The following is a 19,035-nucleotide window of genomic DNA, read 5'->3' as shown; positions in this document are numbered from 1 at the left end:
GGCAGAGTGCTCACCTAGCACGGGTGAGGCCCTGGGTTCGATCCTCAGCACCACATAAAAATAAATAAATTAATTAAAGATATTGTGTCCAGCTACAACTAAAAAAATAAATATTTTTTAAAAAAGAAGATGAATGCTTCAGCTTTACATTATGCCCCACAGATCCATATTCCTATAGGTTCAGTGACTGCCACCAGGTATAGACACTGCTTTTGCCCTGAAGAAATGGTTGCATATGAAGAACTCTAGGCTCACCAGGCCCAGGCCACGGGCTACTCAATATCATCCCTACTGAGAAAAAAAAAAAATGAGGAGAAAGCTGGGGTCCTTGAGCCCTTCTCGGATTGACCATTGTTCTTTATTTTTCTTGGGTATAAACAGAAAGACTCACGCTCAAGTACTTCCCTGATTATAAAATACATGTTGCTGCTGTTTGCTGCAGTATCTGACAGCTCAGCGCTGTTCTCGGAGGTAGTCATGAATGCTGAATGTCAAGTTCCCAGAGTAGTACTGCAACCCAGGCACGGAGGCTGCAGCCATTGACTGCCTCCTGTCCCCCACACAGGAGTTAATGAATGGAAACCTCAAACCCATTTCTAAATAAATTACATTCCCAGAGATGCTGCTGCTCGTTCTTTCTTCCACAATTGGAAAATTGCTTTTGTACTTTATTTTTAAATTGTAGATAAGCTTGTGGCCAGGAATACTCATCAACTAGAACCTTTGTGGATACCCTGGCCAATGCCAATCATGGTTCCATTTAAGCAGAGACAAAGGTGTAAGGGCAATGCACAATAGGCAGGCTCCCAGGAACCGGCATTCCTGGCATTGGTCTACAGATGCATTTCCAACAAGTTGGTTCATTTTAGATCTTGATATCTGGGGAAATCTGACCCCCCAAACAGTACCAATCAGGTGATTCCATTAACTGAGATATAAGATGCAAAAAAAAAAAAAAATCCTGAATTGATTTCCTTAGAGGTTCTTAAACTAGGCTCCTGGCTTCAGGGTGTCTGTGACCCTTCTTAAAATTTAAGCCAAAATTTCATGCATAAACTTTTGTGGGAGAGAAAGAATGCAACTTCTTAACAAATTTCAAAGGGATCTATGATGAAATAGTAGGTTAGGAACTATTCATTTTCTTAATTGGCATGTGAAAATGTATTCTAACTGTACTTGGCTTTTAAGATATACAATAATAGCTAACCAAGTTTTTCTCTTTCCCCCTCAAATTTCTAAATACCTCTTAAAGTCTTTTTGTTTTTTGTTTTTTTTTGCATAGATACTTATCACATTAAATGAGTAATTCAGGAATTTATGACTGGAGATTAAATTAAAACATATTATGGCAATCAGTATTTCAACTTGGGGTGTGTTTGAGTATTTCTGCTAACTACTCTAAAAGTCATTTCAGTTATAAAGTCTGTCACAAGGCAATTTCAAAATAAATAAATAAATAAATAAAACATGAGTGTTAAAGCAGCAATGGATATACTTCATAATAAAATGTAAAAATGACTTTTCTCTAAATGGTGCAGTTATGTTTGATCAATGAAAATCTCAATTACGCTGTTTGTATGCATGGGAACGCGGAATCTGAACATTAGAGCTGGTTCTCAAACCTTTAGGAATGGAGCCTTAGAAGGGAGATGGTCTACAACTTTGCAGGCCCCTAGGATATTGGCCCCCAGGATTCAAAGTTGAAGTAGAATCATCTTCTCTTCTTGGATCTGGATGAAGGCAGAGGAGGAAGTAGACTCTCTCTTCAGAATAGGGGTTTAAGTTTGGCTGCATGTTAGAAACAACACTCAGGCCAGGCCCAGACCCATTAAATCAGAATGGCTGGGGCTAGTTCCAGGAATTGGTATATTGTCAAAAGTCCTAGGTGCTCTCCATGTGTTGCCAAGGTTGAGAACCGTGACTCAAGCAATATATAAATAAGTATTTTAAGACTGATTTTATACAAAGATCTTTTGTTTTTGTTTTTCCCACATTTTTTATTGTGCATTATAGTTGTATATACTGATGGGATTTGCTGTTCTGTATTTGTCCATACCCACAATTCACAATATCACAATAGAATTTGGCCAGTGTCACTCCCCAGCACTTTCCCCTTCCCTCACCATCTCCTATCTCCTGATCTCTTTCCTCTACTCATCTCCCTTTGACTTTCATGAGATATGCCTCCACCTTTCTTTACCTGTTTCCTGTCTAGTTTCTGCATAGATGAGAAAACATATGACCCTCAACCTTAGGAATCTGACTTACTTATCATAATGATCCGCAGTTCCATCTATTTTCCTGCAAATAACATAATTTCATTTTTCTTTGTGGCCGAATAAAACTCCATTGTGTATATATACCACATTTTCTTTATCCATTCATCCACTGATGGACACCTAGGCTGGTTCCATAGTTTGGCTATTATGAATTGTGCTACTATAAACATGGGTATGCACATATCACGGTAATAAGATGACCTTAATTTTTCAGGGTAAATATTGAGAAGTGGTATACCTGGATCATATGGTGTTTCCATGTGTAGTCTTTTGAGAAAAATCCACACTGATTTCCACAGTGTTTATACTAATTTATAATCCCATCAACAGTTGTACCAGGCCCTTTGTTTCAGAATGCTTTTTAAAGGCTGCCCAGTGTCCTGTGTGTACATCATCACAGATCAGATCATCAACAGATGACCACCAGAACCTCTGTTTATTGGGACAGAGTTAATAAAAATAAAAGGAGGCTAAATGCAATTGAATCCTAGAACAATAAAAGAAATTCATGGAAAAACTGGTAAATCTGGATATCTGTGTTTTATTAACAATATGTTAATTCCTTAGCTTTTGATAGGTTAAATAAGTAACATGATTGATAAGATGACAGCAGACGGGAAAAGTGGATGGAGGGTACACAGGAATGTCCTGTACTATATTTTGCAACTCTTCTATAAGACTAATTATTTCAAAGTAAAAAATACAAAATCATAGCAAAAAAGAGAAGGAGAGCTAGTATTAATTAATGCTGCAAAACTGCTGATTCCTAACACTACTAAACATTTATGGGTATAAACTCTTTCACCATGTACTCAGACACTTCATTAATGAATATAACTTGTGGGGCGAGAGAAGCTTAAAGGAACTTCCAATTTCCTGTCTGTGTTCTGTTTTATGCATCTTTCCTCAGGTCCCATCCAGATTCCATAAAACGTCATCAAGAGCAGTTAATATCGAAAGAATCACTGACAATATTCAGGCAAACAGTCACATATTCCACTAGAAATCCTACTCTGAGGAATGAAAATGCTGCTGGTAATGCTATCTTGCATTTGTTCAGTATTTTACAGTTTGCAAGCACTTTCCAAGTGTTAACCTTGCTTGATTTGCACAGGAACATAGCAAATACATGTGGCACACCACAGCTGTCACAAAGGGCCACACTTCTGTTGCATTTTATTATGAAACAGAGTGTAGTCTGCTCAGGGTACCCAGGAATGTCCTGTACTATATTTTGCAACTCTTCTATAAGACACACACACACACAGCATACACACCTCATGGTCCACATGCACAGTCTGAAACAGCATTAAAAGATCTCATGTTAGCCTTGCGTGTCACGTGGAGGGCGGGCTGGGGACGTACTCTCTCAGGCTAGCCCTTCCTGACATAGGCATCGCCAGCCCAGACCAGGTCACACGCACAGGCACAATTTTGTGGGGGCAGCTCTTGTTCTTCTCTTTCCTACCAGGAAAAGGGGAAAGTTCACATCAACAAAGAGGCCCCAGAGGTGTGTGTGGGCCGAGGCACCGTCAGGCATGATGGACTTTGCCTGAGTCAGGGCTGTCCCCCGGACCCATGGGTTCTGTCTCCCTGTGCCAGCCCCTCAGAGGTGCTGCTTTTCCATTTCCTCTGGGCTTCTTGACACTTGCCCTTTCTCCTCCAGTGTGTCAGGCGACTCTGCTAGTTCCTGTTCAGGAACCATCTGCCAGCTCCACCTATTTCCCGCTGATCCCCTGTGGGCTGCCTGCGGCCACTCTTGCCATTGCTGGAGTGGCCCACTCAGATCTGGCGGGATGGGATGGAGGTGGCTGCATCTTTTCTAGACTCTGCCAGAAGGATGGCTTCCACCCTCTGCCAGCTATGCACTAGAGGGAGTGCAAGTCTTTTCTCAAGCCTGACCTACACACATGTGAGTGCGCACACACACACTCACAAACACACACACACACTCAAGGCCAATGCAGACAGAGAGCTCAGCTTCAGAGTCCACAGGGTCAGATGGATGGCCAACGGGACATCTATCTGTGATATGTGGCTTTTGTGCCCTCATCTCTGCCGGGAGAAAGAAGAGTGACATTCCACCTTCCTGCTGCTATTGCGGCAGTGGTCTGAAACATTCAGCTGACTGCTTCTAACTCTTCGGCCAGGAGCACATGCTCATTCTTTGATTCTTGTTGACTCAAAAGGTTAGTCTGATTGGGATATATCTAGAGTTCATGCAATCTCTGAGTTGAGTAAACTTACTTGGGAAACGGGAACAATGGGGATATGATTAATTGAAATTTAGGATTTCCTTCTAATCAGTGAACGGTATGAAAAGCAATTTAAGGGGCTTAACGTGATTCTCCAGAGAAAAGGGAGAAAATATTCACATTTGTGAAAGTAATTGTTTTAGAGGTGTAGTTGCTTAAAAGCATATATTCTAGGATTTTTTCTTTTTTCTTTTTTTAATTACCTGCTGGCTGCTCTTTTGTACAGGCCCCGCCTTCTCACAGCTGCACTTACTTGACCAGGGCAATCCCTCTAGACCAGGGCTACCTTCCTTCCTGATTCGTTCCCTGGGGCCTGGGCCCCTGTAAGGTCTTGTCCAGCCTTATCCTAACCCTGATCTGGGCATTGTAGGGAATCAGCTTCATAGTTTAAAGATGCAGAGGAGTGTGCATGTATGTATATTTGGATACACACAGAGGAAAGAGAACTATGAAACACCTGCATAGAATAAAAATAACATTTTGTGTGTGTGTGTGTGAATTCAGGCAGGTATCCACTGCACTCTTTAAACAGTACACTGAGAAGAAAATTGAAATTTTAGTAAAGATATTCCTTCCTTAGATTGTAAAACACCACTTCACGGAGCTGAAAGACTGTTGAAAGCAAATCTACTCTTCACCAGATGAGTGATCTGAATTTTTGATTTTTATATTCTGTTTCAGCTCAGTGAAACTGCTCAGATATTCTTCCTTTTGAATTTATCATCATATTTACTTCCTGTTATTGTTATTCCAATACAAGAGAGTAATGTTTAATTTCCGGAAGTTTTCACTTAACTTTCAAGAAAACCAAAACCATACAGATATACTTTTTTTAAAAGTAACTTTTTTTTTTTTTTTTAAAGTAAACATTTTGGTCTGAACACAAACCTTCTTGATTATAAGAGTGAGTTTACCTAATAACCTGGTAATATTGGCACCCCCCTAATTATATTCCTTGACTGTTCCAGGCACAATCACAAGGCTTTTGAAATTCAGAGATGAACTTGGATGGACTCCAGACCACGGGACCCAAGCATCACTGCTCACCACTGGGGCTGGCAATGTCAGGTTCTGCCCTTGTGACGAGGATCGTGGGGGGGTTGTGGGGGCTCAGGGCGGCACTTACGTCTCATCCGTGAATGCTATTCCAAAGTATTCCTTCTCCTTCAGGTTGAAGTGAGACGCCACGAGGTCAAGAAGCTCCTTGGCCAAAAGCTTGGGCTGGGGGGAGAATACAAAAGGAAAAGGGTTAAGTGACCCAGGACAAGACGACTTTTCCTGAAGCATGCAACCTCAGATTTCTAACATTCATTTTCAACAGAATGTCTCAAAGCTCGAGCCCTGTAGATAAGTGCGAATGATCTTTACAAAACCCCAAAAAAACAGACAATGAGAATTCTTTTGAGCAGACAGCTAAATGAAGGGTCCTCATGAGATGCAGATGTCTTGTTTCCTAGTAGTTTTATGCTATTGACGAATGGCAATTGTGCTTTGGCTGGACTATCAAACCTGGTGACTTGCCTTTCCCACATTTTTTTTTTTAAGAGAGAGACAGAGAGAATTTTTTTAATATTTATTTTTTAGTTTTCGGTGGACACAACATCTTTATTTTATTTTTATGTGGTGCGAAGGATTGAACCCAGTGCCCCGCACATGCCAGGCAAGCGCACTACCGCTTGAGCCACATCCCCAGTCCCCTTTCCCACATTTTATGCTGAACTGGCAGAAAGATGCTTTATTAGAAAAAAGTATTATATTTAACAAACATTTATCTACAGATGCCCCTGTACTTACGGTGAGGTTACTTTCTAATAAACCCATCATAAGTTGAAAATATTAAGTCAGAAATACATTTACAACACCTACCCTATTAAGCATCAGAGCTCAGCAACACAGTGCACTGTGAGTGCTGGAGATTGTTCCCCCCATGATCATGTGGCTGACTGGGAGCTGCCACTGCCCAGTGACCTGAGAGAGGACCTCATCTCACCAGCCTGGGGAAAAAGATCCAAATTCAAAGTGCGGTTTCTGCTGAATGCATATTGCTTTCGTGCCATTGTGAAGTCCCCTAACCACAGGTTGAGCCATCCTAAGTCAGACTGTCAGCACTTGCTAGGTGGCAGGCACTATTCTAAGCACTGTAGAACTACCAGTGGCTTCAATCCTCATCACAGCCTGTGACATCATCCATTGCACATGGAGAATATGGCCCCCAGAGATCAAGTCAGGATGTTTGTCTCTTTGCTGCCTTCCTCCACCACCCTCAATGGCCATCAGTTTTCCAGTGAAAACCATTGAACTGACCAGTGTGGGTTTGAAGCTCTGGTAGTACTTCCTTCCCAGAATACAGAAATCAGCAGGAGAATCCATCCTGATAAACCAACACCCATTAACTTCTGTTCCCTCTCCATTTTGAAAAAGTGAAAGAGCAATCTCTGAACCAATAGGAAATTTAAGGTTTTTTTTTTTTTTAAAGAAAGAGTGAGAGAGAGTGAGAAAGAGGGAGAGAGAGAGAGAATTTTTTTTTTAATATTTATTTTTTAGTATTTGGCGGACACAACATCTTTGTCTGTATGTGGTGCTGAGGATCGAACCCGGGCCGCACGCATGCCAGGCGAGCGCGCTACTGCTTGAGCCACATCCCCAGCCCGGAATTTAAGGTTTTATGTCAGGCACTCCTTTATTTATAGAAAAAATCCTCCCCTGAGGGAATACAGAGGGATGCATGGCACATCTCAGAACATCACTGATGGATTACAAAGTAAATGAAGATGGGAACTCTTGAAGCTTCCAACAAACACCGTGTGCTGTGGGCTGCTGCTGACTCTGCTGCCAACATTGTTTGCCCCCAGAAGGTGTTTGGTTGCCCAGTTTCAAGGCATTTAGTATTTCAGTTGTGAGCCAGGCTTGGTGGCACATGTCTGTAATCCCAGCAGCTCAGGGGACTGAAGCAGCAAGATCGAAAGTTCAAAGCCAGCTTCAGCAACTTAGCGAGACCCTGAGCAAATTTAGCAAGTTCCTGTCTCAAAATAAAAATTAAAAAGGGCTAGGAATGTGGCTCAGTGGTTGAGCGCCCCTGGGCTCAATGCCCAGTAACTGGGGCTGTGTGGCTGCTTTTAAAATGGTGGAACCAGATGGACATCATTACCCGAGGTACATGTATGACTGCACATGCGGTATACCTTGTGGACAGCCAGAGAAATGAAAGGTCTTGCTGCAATTGTGTGCAATGAATCAAAATGCATTCTGCTGTCATATATACCTAATTAACATAAGTTAATTAATTAATTAAAAATTGCAATATACTACAATTTATCTGTCCAAGTCACTGCCATCCCTTTCAGGGGAGTCACAGCATGTGCATGATGGCTGCTCTTTCTTAAAACACTTTTTATAATCTTTTGGGTTTGTCATTCAAGCATGCATCACAGTATCCTCATCGGTGATAAATTTTCCTGCACTTAAATGGATTTGCTGTTTTGCAAATGTTAAAAGTCACCTGGAGTCAAGTTTAGTGAATGGGATTAGAGGAGGAGTGGGTGAACATGCTGGGGTACCTCATATTATAAAATGAGGTGTGACTACAGAGTAAATTTGTGTGGGTTCTTGCAGATTGTGGTGAGAAATCCAGCCCAATCTTGAAAATGACAGAAATTTAAGATTTCTTTCTCTTTGGGATGGGAGGGGCAGTTTGGGAAGCAGAGGAGATGAACCCAGAAACCGGACCTTAGGCAACAGGCATTGAGTACTTGGGTCCTTGAGTACTTGGGTCCATTCAGTCAAAGTCTCTTAATGGCAAAAATGGAGACACGGGGCTATTTCAGCAGATCCTGTTACACTTAGCTATCCTGTTGCTAATTTTGTGTCTTCCTAGGGACTCACTGAGGCATTACTACATCCTGGATGTGATGCCGAGAACCCCTTGTCTGAGCTCATCACTATCTAACATACAGGTTATCATCCTTTACCCATCAAGACTCTGAGAGTGGGAGACATCGGCAGGCTACCCTCAGTCTTGCAGCAAAGCCCAAATTTAGAACAGGGTCTGGGTATACACAATGGAATATTATTTAGCCTCAAAAAGGAATAAAATCCTGACCCATGTGACAACATGGATAAACCCAGACAATATTATGCTAAGGAACAGAGCCAAATACAAAAAGACAAAGATTGTATATTGTCTCATTCCACTTATAGGAAGTAACTAAAATAGACAATTTCACAGAGGTTACTTGGGGCTGGTGGAGGAGAGGATGAGGAGTTATTGCTTAATGGTTGCAGAATTTCTGTTTGACATGGCAAAAAATTTTGGAAATACTGGCTATCATTACATAACATTATGAATGTATTCAATGCCCCTGAATTGCATACTTGAAAAGGGGTAAAATGGTAAATTTTATTATGTATGTATATTTACCTCCTCCTGCCCAATCCCCCAGAAAAAGATAGAAAATAATCAGAAACCAAGCTCTGGCTGGCCTCAAAACCCACATGGGTAAGTTCCCTCTGCCAACCTGCTGACCTCACTACTTCCTGGGTGAGAGGTCAAGAATCATGTTCCCTGAGGGTCCTGTCTGGGTGAAGGTGATACTTCTCAGTTGAAACCAATACATTGATATCATGAATTTATACATTTGGTTAATGGGAGTCTTGCCCTGGGAGTGTGGAAGTCAGATTTCTGAGCCTACAAAGTTAAAAGAGATGACTCAAGACACGGAAGAAGTCACTAGAGGGATGAATGCCATCTTGGGAGTCTTGTGAAGACTGACTTGTGGCCTCTGCATGGTGACATGTCCTTCTGCTTTTGCTTGTGGCCACAATCCTTTTTATATTGAAACTTCTAAAAGAAGAAAAAAAAGAGCTTTTCTGGTGACTTATAAATATAAGACTCTGGGCTGTAGTGGCATCGTGGATAAACTTCATGCTTTCAAATGAACTCCTTTTCAAGGGTTTTACCTATGTGGCTGGGTATTTGGATGGGTATCTTTTGTTTAAAAAATTTAAAAAGGCCAGTCTCCTTACTAGATCAGATGTACCACTCTTAAGGAAGAAAAAAATCTACCTTTATCACCCATAATTTATAGATGGAGAAATTAAGGCAGGGAAGTGGGGTTACAACTCCCAGATTTTTACTCCTGGTAAAAGCCACGTGCTATTTCCCATCGTGACTGGCAGCAACCCAGATGGCGGATGCTCCCATGAGTGAGAGTAAGGGTGCCCGACACCAGAGGGGCGAGCAGTGTGGGAAGCAAACTCACTTTTCAAGCCGAAGAGACTTCAGGGGTCATTTGTCATTGCAGCATGACCTCGCCCATCCTGATTGACTCAGGAGCTGAATCTCTCAGTCTCTGTAAGGCTGGTTAAACCTCTTGAACATCAGCATCTTGATTTCCTGATCTTGCAAGAGACGATGTACCACCTTGACATGATGGTGATTAATGAACTACATCTTTCCGAAAGTTCCTTGAACTCATTTAGAGCAAGTTGCTGGGTAGGCAGAAAGCTCTCTGCTATTATGTACTTTGAAGGGATGTTTACAGAATCCTGCTGATTGTAATTGCTAATTACTCGTCCTATAAACATTTGTGGGGCTTTGCAGGATTCAGGCTGGGAGCGAGGCCAGAAAAAGGCAGCCTGTAGCCCCATTGAGTTGTTCAGGACACGCTGGGCAGAGGCCTAATCACCCCCGTGAGCACGGCAAGCCCTGCATGTCGTGAGCACATTGGAAGCAGCCTCCTCGGGTCCCCGTGGTCCTGGGCCTGTGAGGTCCGTGTGTTTCAGACTGACTTGCTCAGCCCTTGATCAATGTTATTCAGACTCAACTGATTCTCTATTTTCCTTTTTCTATCTCAAATTCTTTTGCCTTTGTCCTTCTAGGCTTGTGTTCCTCCTGGCAAATGAAATCTCACAAACGTCCCCTTCAATATGCCGACAGGATGGCCTTACCAATGCTCCATGAGCTTGGTGACCTGTGTTCCCGCCACGGGATGCAGGGAGGAAGGCAGAGCTGATTGCCTTTGCTGTTCTGACTCCACCACCAGACCTGAGTTCCAAGGCCTCTCACGGCTCGTCTGGAAACTGCACTTACCTAGCATATTCCAGTATTTCAGATTAGGCCCTGCCTACTTCTTCTGCGTGAGACACAGACAACTGTTATGCTCAAAACCACACCGTACGTGAGTGGGACAGGTACTGTCTATGTGACCGTGATCCTCCAGGTGTTGGATAAAGAGGTGGCACCCGGCACCCCCCAATTCTTCACTTAATATATTTACTATCATATACTATTCCACCATTTCAAACTCGAAAGGTGTACATCTAGGTAGATGATCTCAAACAAATTATAAAACCTCTCTGAGCCTCGGGTTTTCTCATCTGTAAAATGATCAACTGGAATCAATGGGGATAGATATTCTAAAATATTATTCTTTATGTTTTTATTAAGTTTAACTTCTTTCCCTAAAAACTCCCTAGCCCACTCAAAGATTTTATTTACTCATCCTAAAAACCTGAAAACCACCTAATTCCTTCCTGATTTCTTAACTCCAGTCGGTTGACATGTCTTGCCTTTCTTAGTTATCTAGGGTAAGTAACTGAACTCCCAAGCTTCAGTTTCCCTTGCTGCAAAATGGTGATAGTGACTATGCCCCACGTCTATGGGTGGCTGTGAGGATGAGTGAACCCCCACAAATGAGCGAGTAAGGACTCATACAAAGTTCTGAGAAGCGCTGGGCCCTAAATGCCATTACAGTCTTTTTATAAAAGGCTGACGGAGGGACTTTCAATGCAGCCACACCAAGAAGACCCAGGAAGACAGAGGTGGAGACTGGGGAGATGGAGACACAGGTCGAGGAATATGCCAGCAGCCTCTGAGATGAGGGCCTTCTCCAGCGGCCCCCAAGACTGCCAGAGAATACCTTCCTGACACTTTCAGCCACTGAGTTTGGGGGTTATTTGTTCTGGAAGTCACAGGAAAATCATATGCATCCTCAGATTGAGACCCCAGAGATCTTCTAGTCTCTCTTCCCAGACAGCTACTAGGAGTGGGAGCCTCAGTACCGGCTGGGCGTTTGCCACATGGTGACTTCTAAGCACCCTTCTGGCACAAGTGCTCTTCCTTGACAGTGCCCAGGCCATCCTGGGCAGGAGGCAGGGCAGGCAGCCTTGGTCTCAGAGCCAAGCCTTGGCCAGGGGTTAAGGGGGTTCCACTCAGTGAGAGTAATCCCCCCCCCCAGAGCCCCTTCTTGTTAGTCACTATTCCCTTGTGACATTGCACATATTTCAAATGAAAGCAATTGCCACTTCTGAGTTAACTGCACTAAAACACACACACAAAAATAAAACATCAAACAGTAACCATCAAACAGCTCCCAACTGTGCTTTGGGAGGAATCAGAGCTGTCGGAAGCCTGACCCTCTTAACTCCCTCCAGCCTGAGGATGTTCTTGACAATTCCCTTGTCACTGCAAGATGCACTGTGACTGCTAGGGTGACAGAGGACAGGCCATGTTCATCTTGGTGGCACAGCTACAGGTGCTCTGTACCCTGCACTGCCTACCCATCTGCTGTACATGGGACTCTGTGACGGGATGGATGGGTCACTCCTGCCTTTTAGGAGTGGCCACAGCTGTGAGATGGGCAGTTCAGGGGTGGGTAGAAAGCACAGGCAGTCTGCCCTAGACTGGACAGGAGGGGCTGGGCTGAATGCTCCTGGAAACCGGGTGGGGGGTGGTGTTGAATAAATGATGGCTGAATGGCTGCCTGTCATTCTGTCCCCTCACCCTCACCCTGGGGGCTTTACAGTGAGCCCAGCATGGGCACATTAGCTATGCACATGGCTGCTCTTTATTCCTGGGGAGGGAGGCCATGCTGGAGGGGAGGCATGAGGCCATTCTGTGTATTTCTACAGGAAGGATGTGCTGCAGGCCCTAGCAGCTCCTCCTCTCCTGTCTCCTAAAGGTGCTCAGCTGATCAGAAGAAGAGGCTGATTTCCTTCCTCGTCTCTCAGCACAGCCTGAATCTGTGGCAGGGGGCAAAGGGAGACCAGCTTCTACGTGCAGATTGGTGTGAAGAACATGGGGCCTGCACCCTTCTCGGCTCCTGAGCACTCAGAACAGGTAGGGAAATTCCAAAGAACTTCTACCAGGCAGCAAGCTGGTCCCACTGGAGGCAGTATTTCTCCATCACAGATATCCCTCGCCATCCCGAACCTGACCCCTTAGTGCACATGGGACAAATCCTTTAGCTCCAGTTTAGGGGCCAACAGCAGCATATCATCACAGTAAAGCCGGCTGGGAGTAGAGCAGCTAAGATAACAGTGCCCTTCATGAAGCACAGTGCCTGCCGTCCAGCCTGCGCTGGGACTCCCCTGAATCGGCTCTGACAGGCTAGAAATAGGAAGCGTCTGGAGGAGATGCCAGGAGCGCCCCTTCAACAGAGGAGGGAACCAAGACCCAGAGAGAGAGGGGTCCTTTGCCAAATGTTCACAGCTAATGCGTGGCAGGTCTCAACCACTACAGCAAGGTGGACGTAGGTCACCTGGGCACCAGAGGTGATAAAAAGAGCCTCAGACCTTCTACCAAGCACTCCAGTTACAGAGGAGGAAGTCAAGGTCCAGAGACGTCCGTGAGCACATCCAAGGACAAGGAGGCCTCCTTAGCTGTCAGCAATGGCCACCTGTGCTGTGCCAAGTGCCTGACCCCAGCCCTGGCTCCTCTAATCGTCCTCTATAGTGCCACATGTTTTCTTCTGTATTTTTCTAAGGTCACAAAGTGCTGAAATGGGAAGGAAAGGAAACCAAGGTACACTGGACTGGGGATGTGGCTCCGAGGCAGAGTGCTAGGTCCCACCCCCAGCTCCGCAAAACAAACAACAAAAGCGCATGAATGAAAAAAGGGGGTCAAGGCAGGAAATAGGCAGCTACTAGCAAAAGCGAATGACCTCAAGTCTAGACTTGCTGGGGTCTAGGGTGGAGCCGCTTGGTGACTGCCCTGGCTACCCAGCACTGGCATCTCCCCCGGCTCTGTTCCACAAGCTTCTTACATCATCTCAGTCGTCAGAGCCACTCTGCAATGGCTTATGGGTGAGGACACAGACATGCTAAACAGTGTGCCCAAGATCTCAACCCCCAACAGACTCAAGGGCTTACAAGGCCTAGAGCTCACTCCAAAGCCTGGCATTTAATTTAAAATAATTTTTACCTATTCACGTTTTTAGAAAAATTGACAAAAATTGCATGTGCTGTATTTTTGGTATACAACATAATGTTTTGATTGGACTAAATCAAGCTAATTAATATATCCATCTCCTCACATGCTTTTTTTTTTCATGGCAAGAAAATTTAAAAATCAACTGTTAGCAATTTTTAAGTCTGCAGGACGTTGTTACGAACTGCGGTCACCTCGGTGAACAATGGAGCTCCTGAACCGGGCTTTGTTTTGAACACTGGTGTAGAGATCCAGCCAGCCTCAGGCTCCTCTGACGTCCAAGCCTTTCTGAGCTGCTTTTGCAAAAGGCAATAGAATTTTGTCAATTTTGTGACTTAATTCCCAGGATGATGAGCTGTATTTTATTAATATTTGTAGCTCTACAGCTAATGCAGTACCTGCCACACAGTAGGTGCATAATAAAGGCTTCTTATTGGTAGCTGGGACAGACTAAAGAGTGGAGTGTTTATTGTTAGACCAGCCCAGCAGGGAAGCAGACCTCAGGAGGGGATGCCACCTGGGCACTCTCTGGGCACGGGTCTGAAGCAGAAAATTGCGAGGCAGACGGTGGTGGTGACGCACACCAATAGAAGGGACCAGATGTCACATGCTCCGTGTTTCAAGAGAGTCGCCAGGTCTCAAATCATGTGCCTGCAGGCACCATTACTTTCGTACCCCCAAAAGGATGTCTGTGCCCCATTCTTAACTGTGCCTCCTTCTTCAGTACTGACTTCTCGGGCAGCCCAACAGCCACAGTTGACTGCTGTAATTGCCTCCTTCCTCTCCACCCATCCCTCTCCCCTTCCAAGGGACTCTGCCATTCAACCTAGGGGTGGGGACTCCCTGGGAACAATCTTTTAAAGTTTCCCAGCTGTTTCACCTTTCCCTTCCCTTTTTACATTATTTCCTTGATCCTTTCCTCTTATTTCCACGTGGTTTCTTCCATATTTTTCTAAGGTACAGCCTGGTCTTGGCTTTCTTGAAGAGCTGGGGCCATGGCAGTCTGGGAGAAAGTCTTTCTCATCTATGCATTTGAATGATGCCCAACGGGAAGACTTTGACAGGCGTACATAATTATTGCATCTCTAGAAAGGCAAGTGCTCCCCAGACGGCTGGGGAGTCTGCTTTATTCAGTCCCCCCCTGGGGATGCTGGGAGTGGGCAGGTGTTCATTAGGTTGTGCCTCCTGATTAACAGAGCAACCCCCAGACTCCAGCCTGCTCAGGGCAAGTCGCTAGGACGGTTAATGCAGCCCCCACCACATTAATGAAACAATAGCTCTGCTGTGGGGAGAGGAAACACAAAAAGGACCACAGAGGGCTGCCAGGTCCACAGCCCAAATTCTGAGATATTCCTAGTGAACATGGGGATGCTAAACTAGGCTTCAACTTGAGATTCCAAGCTTAATTTCCCATGCCATCTTGTCCATCACTGCCATTTCTTTTCTTTAAAAAAAGATGCCTGCTTTGCATACTTGACTTCAATCCCATCTTGTCCTGCAGGGAGTAACGACTTACTCTTTTGGATGTAAACTGCCCATTCATTCACTGGGAGGTGAAGGACATTCTCCAAGATCAAACAACAGATTGGCAGATTGGTCACCGTTCCAGTGGGCCCAACGGCCACAGGACCAATTCAAGATGGAAGTCCTTGTGACACTGCACACTGAGTTATTCCATTTGCTTGATGATTAGGGAAGAGCAGAGAAGAGCACTGTTCAACCATGCAAGGAACAGCCACAGAAACTGGAGTTTTGGAAAGGGCTCTCTGTGGGACACACAGAGGTCAGGAAGCCTTACATGGGGCTCAGTCATTTGAATTGTCAATTTCGTCATCAGCTAGAAACTTGTGGGAGTTCACTATTAAAGGGCCAGAACAGCAGAGAAGAAGAGTTGGGGTGGGGTGATTCTCAGGTCCGGTAGGGGGTGTGCTACCTTTCCAATGGGATGGACAGCAAGGGTGGTTCCCATGACATGTGCTGTCCTTTGTCTGCTGTCCTTTGTGGCCAGTGTTCCAAGAAAGTGGCTTGAGGTTATGGAACCAACCCAGCTACCCATCAACAGGTGACTGGATGAAGAAAATGTGGTGTAATCACGCAATGGCGTTTCACTCAGCCATAAAGAAGAATGAAATCATGGCATTTGCCGGTAGGATAAAAATGGAGAGCATCATGCTATGCAAAATAAGGAAGACTCAGAAAGCCAGAGGTTGAGTGTTTTCTCCATATGTGGGAGTTAGAATAAAATGAGAAAAAACAGGGAGCGGGTAGATCCCGCAAAAATAGAGGGGAGATAAATGGAGAAGTAAGGGACTGAGGGGTGGGAGGAGAGGTGGGGGAAAGCAGAGAACTGAGGAATGAAGTTGATGAAATTATGAGATATATATGAACGTACCACAGTGGATCCCAATTTTAGGTTATTTATAAAGTGTCAATTAAAAAAATAAACAAATCGAACATCAGTAGAGTAGAGGAAGGGGAACAGAGGGAGAAAGGAGGGGAGGGAAAGGGGAAGTACTTGGGACTGAAATGGAGCAAATTGTATTTCATGCATGTACCATTATGTCAAAACAAACTATTGGCCATAACTAGAATACACTAATAAAAACACTAAAGAAAAAAAAATGCTTGTGGCTTCATTGCTGCCATGTTGAAAAGAGAAACTGGCCTTGGGGTTAGAGAGAGCTGGAGGTTCTGAGTGGGTTAAAAATAACACAGGTCTGAGATGTCTCCTAAAATGGAAGCATCCTATCATAATCTATCATACAACCTGGGCAGTGAGTTTGTAATCAGCCCACAGAGCTTTGAAATTCTTCACCTAGAAGTGATGGGACAGTAATGTCTACTTCCCAGTGTTGTGAGGATTCAATAAGTGATCATTTATAAAGTATATGGTACATAGTAAGTGCTCAATAAAAGTGGGTCCCCTTTCTCCTTCAACCAGTAACCAAATCCCCATAAAATTACTCACCCCCACCACCACTGCTTTGATGAGGACCTTCTCTGATCAGAATTGAAATTCTCTTCTGAATGAAATGTCATCCTTTATCTTAGGAGCCATGAATAAATCATGCTGCAGAGTAAGGAGAACAGAAAGCAGACGACTTCCTTTGGATTTAACTTCCTTGGGTCGTCTCAGTCCTAAATAGCACACCTCACGTCCCAGTGTCTGCTCAGTAATACCTGCTCCATTCACAAGAGGAAGGCACCTCTTGCATTTCTGACTTATTGCTTCTTTAGGGCTAAAATGATATGTATTGGCTGGAAGAAAAAGAAATCTCCCTCTGGCTCCAGCTATATGTCTGGAGACAGGGCACTGGCTTTTCAATGCTTATCAGCATTTTAATTTGGAAGTTCCCCAAATGCCCGCCCCCGGGATCCTCCCTGTGGAAAGCTCTGGCAGACATGCAAGAGAGATACATTTTGATCTACTGATGATGTGCTTTTTAATACAATTAAAATACAGTCTTAATGGGAGTAAGGGAGTAATGAAAAAGAGCACAGGTACTGGAGTCCCAGTTGGCAGAGGAGGGAAGACCAGGTTTTGGCTGAAACATATCTATTCCTAGAGAGCAGTTTCATGAAAGTCAGACAAGCAGCAAAGGAAGGCCGCAGGGACTCCCTCTCTTCCAATATGCTAATTACATGGATGCAAACAGCTGCCCGTCCAAGGAAAAACTACATCCCACCTACTTCCAAAAGGTTGCAAGGAGGCCTGCAGAATTTTAAGTAGTATAAACTAGGGAGATTAAGTGCATCAATAAGACTGAATCCATTGAAGAGGATCGGCATCTAAGATATACTGCCATCACCTCTCTTCCCCCACGGTTGGTTCTACTTTTTGTGGTTTCAGTTATGCACAGTCAAACGTGGTCTGAGAATATGAATATTAATATGAATTCTATTAATAAAATATTAATGTCAATAATATGAATAAAATATTAATATCTGTCTCGACTCAAAAGACCCACATAACTTTTATTACAGTATGTCGTTATAACAGTTCTATTTTATTATTAATTAATCTTTTACTGTATCTAATGTATAAACTTCATCATAGGTGTGTGTATACAGAAAATAATGAGCATATGTAGAGTTTGGCACAATCGGTAGGTTCAGGCACCTTGTGGGGAGCTTGGAACGTTTCCCCCAGAGATAAAGGAGACGACTGTAATTCCCACTGCTGGGTCCAGAGTTGGAGTTGGTGAATGGAAACCTACTAGTTACATGAGCTTCATTAGCAGACAGAAGAAGGAGGTGAAATTCTTGAATAGAGGCAGGACTTTCCCCACAAGAACACTCAAGAATTGCCCAGAGGGGCATCAGACAGCATGTCTTCAACACAGTTTCCGGGGAAAACAGAAATTAGCCAACAAGAACAGCCCAGCACACAGGCCCTCCACACCATTCCCACGGCTCAGAGCAGGTTTTAGAACAAAACTCCTGAAACTCGACAGGATATTCTGGGTGAAACCTGATGTTAGATATTTACATAAGTGAATTTGGCCAGAAAATTTGGAAGCAATATTTTATTAGGTTTTAAACAAATGCTCATGTCAGTCATTATTAGGCAGCTTGGCATTGACACTTCGTTTTGATTCTGAAGCCAAACCACATAAGAATTACGAAGTCAGTCCCGATCCAGGCAAAATGAAACAGCCTCCTGCAAACCGATAAGGCAAGAAGAAGGAATGTTCAAAAAGTCACGTTTGAAAAGCCAACGCAGATGAACTGAACCCTGTGCCCTTGGATCTGAGAGACGGATCGGAGGTGCCGGTGCAGTGTGCCAGGAATCAGGGAATGGCTTTGAGCCATGTTTCCACTTTGGCAGGTCTGCGAGCACACCCGAGGAGAAGGCAGGGTGAGGCCTGGACATCGGGGGCTCCCACTGCTCCCACACGCTTCTGAGGTCCTTGCCCTTCCAGACTGCACTGTCACTGGACAGCTGCTCCCTTGATCTTGACACCCTTCCTTTCTCTGTGGCCCAAACTACTCTTGATTCAAGACCCTGTACAATTCATTGCCTCTGGGGAGAGAGCTGCCTTGATGGTGCTCCCTGTATTTGGTGACAATTTGAATCCACCCAGCAGCTCTATGGCTTTCAGAGAAGTGCAGAAGTCACGCCCATGGCATGCAACCCAAGGCCCTGCCATCTTGGTTCATAACTCTATTTCTTTTCAAGGATGACGAGTTCTGGAGAGCGGAACAGTATCTTATACATCTTCATTTCCACAGAGCCTGGCCCAAATCGTCAATATTTAAATGACAGCATGGATGGGTCAGTGAATGAACAAATAAA

The 19,035-nt window shown here is 44.3% G+C and overlaps 1 protein-coding gene across 3 annotated transcripts in view; it reads right to left on the bottom strand.

The window, feature by feature from the left end:
• Frmd4a (FERM domain containing 4A) overlaps positions 1–19,035 on the bottom strand; it is a 287,644-nt gene that overhangs the window by 127,022 nt on the left and 141,587 nt on the right. For all 3 annotated transcript variants that reach the window (XM_076831358.1, XM_076831357.1, XM_076831359.1), the window contains exon 3: positions 5,661–5,755. In XM_076831358.1, coding sequence (XP_076687473.1) covers positions 5,661–5,755 — 95 coding nt within the window. The remainder of the gene's footprint in view (positions 1–5,660; positions 5,756–19,035) is intronic.

The sequence above is a fragment of the Callospermophilus lateralis genome, chromosome 13 (assembly GCF_048772815.1).
Source record: "Callospermophilus lateralis isolate mCalLat2 chromosome 13, mCalLat2.hap1, whole genome shotgun sequence".
NCBI lineage: Eukaryota > Metazoa > Chordata > Mammalia > Rodentia > Sciuridae > Callospermophilus > Callospermophilus lateralis.
Note: the sequence above shows the minus strand (reverse complement) of the source record. Positions and strands in the feature narration are given on the sequence as shown.